This window comes from Colias croceus, chromosome 17, assembly GCF_905220415.1.
Source record: "Colias croceus chromosome 17, ilColCroc2.1".
Lineage (NCBI taxonomy): Eukaryota > Metazoa > Arthropoda > Insecta > Lepidoptera > Pieridae > Colias > Colias croceus.
The window spans coordinates 1,246,833-1,252,016 of NC_059553.1; the positions used below are offsets into that span (position 1 = coordinate 1,246,833).

The 5,184-nt window shown below is 35.2% G+C and overlaps 1 protein-coding gene across 1 annotated transcript; it reads left to right on the forward strand.

Moving 5' to 3' along the window:
- The first annotated feature begins 3,502 nt into the window (after positions 1-3,502).
- On the forward strand, positions 3,503-5,184 carry LOC123699343 (lipase 3-like). The gene has a single exon (XM_045646271.1). It carries the CDS (start codon positions 3,507-3,509, stop codon positions 5,055-5,057), a length of 1,551 nt encoding a protein of 516 aa, XP_045502227.1. The 5' UTR covers positions 3,503-3,506; the 3' UTR covers positions 5,058-5,184.

Genomic DNA, 5,184 nt, shown 5'->3' on the forward strand with positions numbered 1-5,184 from the left:
AGTAAGTAGGTATATATTAAATTAGGTATTTCATTTTTCTATCCACCTATCGAATGATAAAATGATGTTTAAAAATAATCAACTTTCATTTCATTTCATTTCAATCAACTTTTTCCGGCGATGTCGCCGTTTAAAAAATTTCTTGTAATAATTAAACATCTATGTACCTAATTCTATTGTATTGTGGCTTTACTTTGTATTTACTTATTTATCATTAAAATTTTCCACTTACCGCATTTAGATTTAAATTTTTCGATTGAAGTCTTATGAATAATGAAATGAAATTTTCAGGGTAGCCGGTTGTCAGGTGGGTACCTGATACTTAGATAGAGCAAGTTTATAAAAGCCAAACGGAGATCTTTTTATATATATTTATACATAGGGATTAGGGACAGAGAAAGCGACTTTGTTTTATATTAGGTAGGTATGTAGTGACCCATGGAAAGCCGCGAGCGAAAAGCTAAATTTTTTTTATCGAGTCAATTTTAATATTTTATGTTTTTGATCAAACAGAATCCTTGAAAATATTATCTAGATTTATATATAATATATGGATATACTTTATTTTTTAGATTTGGTCTGGAATATTACACGTACGCTAAGCACGTCGCGTACGTACCTATCATCTAATATAAGATAGGTAATTTTGCTTTATTCTCACCCTTAATTATTGTTCTATGTTTATAGTTTATACTGTATAGGATATACCTAGGTAGGTACTTATAAACGCTTTGAATGATCAATAATATTGTATCTTATCAGAAATTAAAAATGGATACATTTCTTAACTGTTTTTAATGAAAGAGGAATCGGAAGACGGAAACTTAAAGGACGGAAATCAATCTGATTGATGTTGGCACAGCATATTTACAATGTAGATGTAAGTGGGTATATAAAAATATTAATATGTACCTAATAGGATAATCATTGTATTTTTTAGTGTTTGATTTTACGCGAGTAAATTAAAGACTTTTTAACGGATTTTAAACGCGATTTATTCATTATATTATTTTCCCGACGTTTCGAACACTTTACAGCGAGCGAGATTTTTTTTCTAAAAGGATAATAATCATTATTTAAATTACAAAATACTCATTGAAATTTTATAAATACCTAGTTACTTATTTTTTTTAATTAGACAATAATAATATTTTTAAATGTTTTACTTCCAACATAATAAACACCAATAGATATCATAGGTATTCCACACAGGATTTGGACTTAGACCTACTTAGGGAAATTAAATCTAAGTACCTATTATTTTTAATTCATAGTTTTGTATTTCATACGAAAGCATATCATAATTATTATGGTCTGCTGATGCATGAAAACGCTGTTATTTGCTAAAATCAAAATGCTTACTGTTCGCTGCATACAATCCATGTGTGGCCTCAATTGTGAATATTGCCTAGTAATGAGAGTAAAGGCACGAACACATTGTCTTTCTTGTAATAAATCCGTAAATTAATGTTTATGATGTAGGTAGGTAGGTAAAAACATTTTGCAAAAGAAAATGTCTAGGTAATTTATATTGACATTTTCTTTTGCTGTGTCTAGCTTTTCTCAGATTAATTAGCATAGGTAGGTATAGTTACATGTTTCTTTCCAAAACCAGTAAAAATAACAATAAGTACTTATATTTCAAGTTTATGATAAAAAAAAAAATGGGACCATGAAGGCCATATATAAGGCATTATAAACCATATAGGTAAGCTTAATTCCATTCAGTGCATTCAACTAATACAATGTTAAATGAAACAAATTGCAGTAGGTACACGTGTGTATAAACCCTTACATAAGTTTAGTGACCCACTTCACGTGTTAATTAAGTTTGATTGGAAAATATTTAAATTATTATATTTTTTCTACGGTTTTTTGAAAATATATTGGGAAAGCCTCATGGAAAATTAGAGATTTTTTTCTAGAGGACTTATTATTTCCCAATATAAAAAAAAACAATGTAGGTATAGAATGTCTCTAGGGGTACTTAATATTTTATTATTATTGTACATTACCTATTACTTCAACAGTAATAATGTATAATGTGTAATGTGTATGTAGGTAGTCTTTAAAAAAAAACCTGGATTCATCTCCCATAACAGGTAACATCAACATAAGTACCTACATGGTCCTACCTTCTTAGATTCACAAAAAAAACATAATATGATGATATGTTACGTGTCCATTACACATTATTGCATTAAACCTACAAAATATTAGGTACTAATCTATACTAATAATTATAAAGCTGAAGAGTTTGTTTGTTTGAACGCACTAATCTCAGGAACTGCGGGTCCGATATGAAAAATTCTTTCGGTGTTAGATAGCCCATTTATCAAGGAAGGCTAGGCTATAAGTATAATAATCATCACGCTTAGACCAACAGGAGCAGAGCAATGCGGGTAAAACCGCGGAGCACAGCTAGTATGCAATAAACGTAACACATTTTAAACAATTATTTTTAACAAAACACTAAATTGACTGTCAGAACTGGGACATAATTAAAATGGGATTAACCATATAAAGCTCGTCTTCAGTTATTTATTTCGTTACCTACATTTACTAGGATAACAATTATATTAGTTCTTATAACATAAAACAATAACTAGTTATTTTAATATACATAATATAATGTAGCCTTTAACGCGTATATCTTAATTTTCAAATTCAATTTCAAAATTCATTTTAATCGAATAACGTGAAATCATTAACATAATATACAATAATACAGTACATAAAAAATAATTGAAGCCTTACAATATGCAACAAAATAAAGAAATTAAAAAATATACATAGGTAGTTAGTTAATATTATCATACCTATCTAGTTACATCCATACTTTATTAATATATTTTTTTTTTTAATGCGAAAGTAACTCTGTCTGTCTGTCTGTCTGTTACTCAATCACGCCTAAACCACTGAACCAATTTTCATGAAATTTGGTATGGAGATATTTTGATACCCGAGAAAGGACATAGGCTCCTTTTTATCCCGGGAAAATGACGCAATCCCTGAAATCCCACAGGAACGGGAACTATGCGGGTTTTTCTTTGACTGCGCGGGCGAAGCCGAGGGCGGAAACCTAGTAATATATAAATAAATATTAATTAATTATGAATTATTATTATTTGTAAAATACTTAACATAAAATATCTATGATATGTTTAGGTATCTGTAAAATAAATAAGAAATAAGAAAGAAATCTTATCTTTCTAAAATAAATAAACGTAAAACGTATTATTTCTAAAGTTTTTTTGAAAGATTCTAAAATAAACCTTTAAAATCCCTGTGTCGAACTAATCGAAATCTATTTACATTATTTAATACATTAAAATATTAATTATATCTAATATTTAAAAAAACAAGCAAAGCCCGATTATAAACTAACATATCTATTATATCAAACATTAATATAAAATTGCCTGCAATGGCAAATCTGTTATGTCAGCGAAAATTATTGTATAAATAGCCGTAAACACTCAACATTAGTCACATTGACACACACAATGAGGGCCTGCTTGTTCCTCCTCGCCATCGTCGGCGCGTGCAGCGCCAACATCCTCCGCCACCAGTTCTATCCTCAGATGGACCTGGTCTTCCAACCCTTGGACACCGAGCTTCAATTCAGAAGACCTGCAGTCGACAGCCAAGAAAGATACATCTACGAAGACAACAGCGACTACCCAGCCCCACGCGTCGTCTCCAAGGAATTCTCGTCGCCCTTCTTCAGCAAAGTCATCCGTGAAGAAATCCCCAAATACGGAGATTCTGTCGCCTGGAAGGGTATCCACATCGCCGTCGGACCTAAATCGCCCGTCAACAATAAGAATGATATCGAGAGGATCTTCAGCGACGCCTACAGAACCCTGCAGCACATTACCGAAGAGGACAAGCAAAAGTTCCACCAGACTTACGAAACAGCCATCCACGCTGAAGGTGATCACGAACATTTGAACGCCACTCAACTTCTCCAGAAGAACAAATACCAAGTGGAGGAGCACACCGTGCAAACCGACGATGGTTACATCCTTACAATGATCCGTGTCTTACCCAGAGAAGAAACGACCGTACTCAAGCGTCCCGTAGTATTCCTGATGCATGGTCTGTTAGGAAGCGCTGACGACTGGCTATTGATGGGCCCAGGAAAATCCCTCGCTTACATGCTAGTCGATGCGGGTTTCGAGGTCTGGCTCGGTAACGCCCGTGGAAGCAGGTACTCCCGCCGTCATGTCAGCAAGCACCCAGTCCAAGCTGACTTTTGGAAATTCAGCATTGACGAAATCGCACAGCACGATCTCCCCGCCATGATTGACTACGTTCTACGCACTTCAGAAGAGGATAAAGTATTCTACGTCGGCCACTCCCAAGGCACAACTGCATTCTTTGCCCTCGCTTCCACTCGTCCCGAGTACCGCAGGAAGATCGCCATGATGTACGCCTTAGCTCCCATGGTTTACATGACTAACGCACGCAGCCCCTTCGTGCGCATGATCGCACCAAACAGCCCCTTTTTCGAAACCCTCCAGAAGCAATTGGGCTACGGCGAATTCAGATTGCCCAAGGAGCTGATCCACACAATCGGAGGTGACATGTGCGAGAAACAAGTAGGATGCAAGTACTTGTGCTCCAACGTAAACTTCGTCGTCTCCGGATTGAATCCATTGAATATGGATGTCGATTTGATCCACGAAATCTTGTCCCACTTGCCCGCTGGAGCGTCAACCAGGCAGATGAAGCATTATGGTCAAGCTCTATCATCAGATGAGTTCAGGAAATACGATTACGGTATTGACACCAACACTGCCGTGTACGGGACGACAGCGCCACCGAAATACAACATGACCGAAGTTAAGGTGCCAGTAGCTATTTACTGGAGCGAGGATGACTGGCTGGCGCATCCTATGGATGTGGAGAGGCTGCACAGAGAACTGCCAGACGTGAGAGACTACTACAAGGTGCCAGAGGAGCACTTCACCCACATGGACTTCCAGTTCTCTCGCAGAGCTCCCGTAGTCATCAACCAGAGATTAGTAGAATCCATCAAAAACCACTACTAAACTTATTTTTATCATTTAATTTAGTCTTTTGTATGTCAATGATAAGATTTGTCTAATGCATAGTTATAATTTTAAATTCATAATTCACCGTCCATAATATGTTACGAAATACATATTTGTTTATTTA

Bases quoted from the DNA above. Each gene is read 5' to 3' on its own strand.
- LOC123699343 (XM_045646271.1), top strand. From the start codon at position 3,507: ATGAGGGCCTGCTTGTTCCTCCTCGCCATCGTCGGCGCGTGCAGCGCC.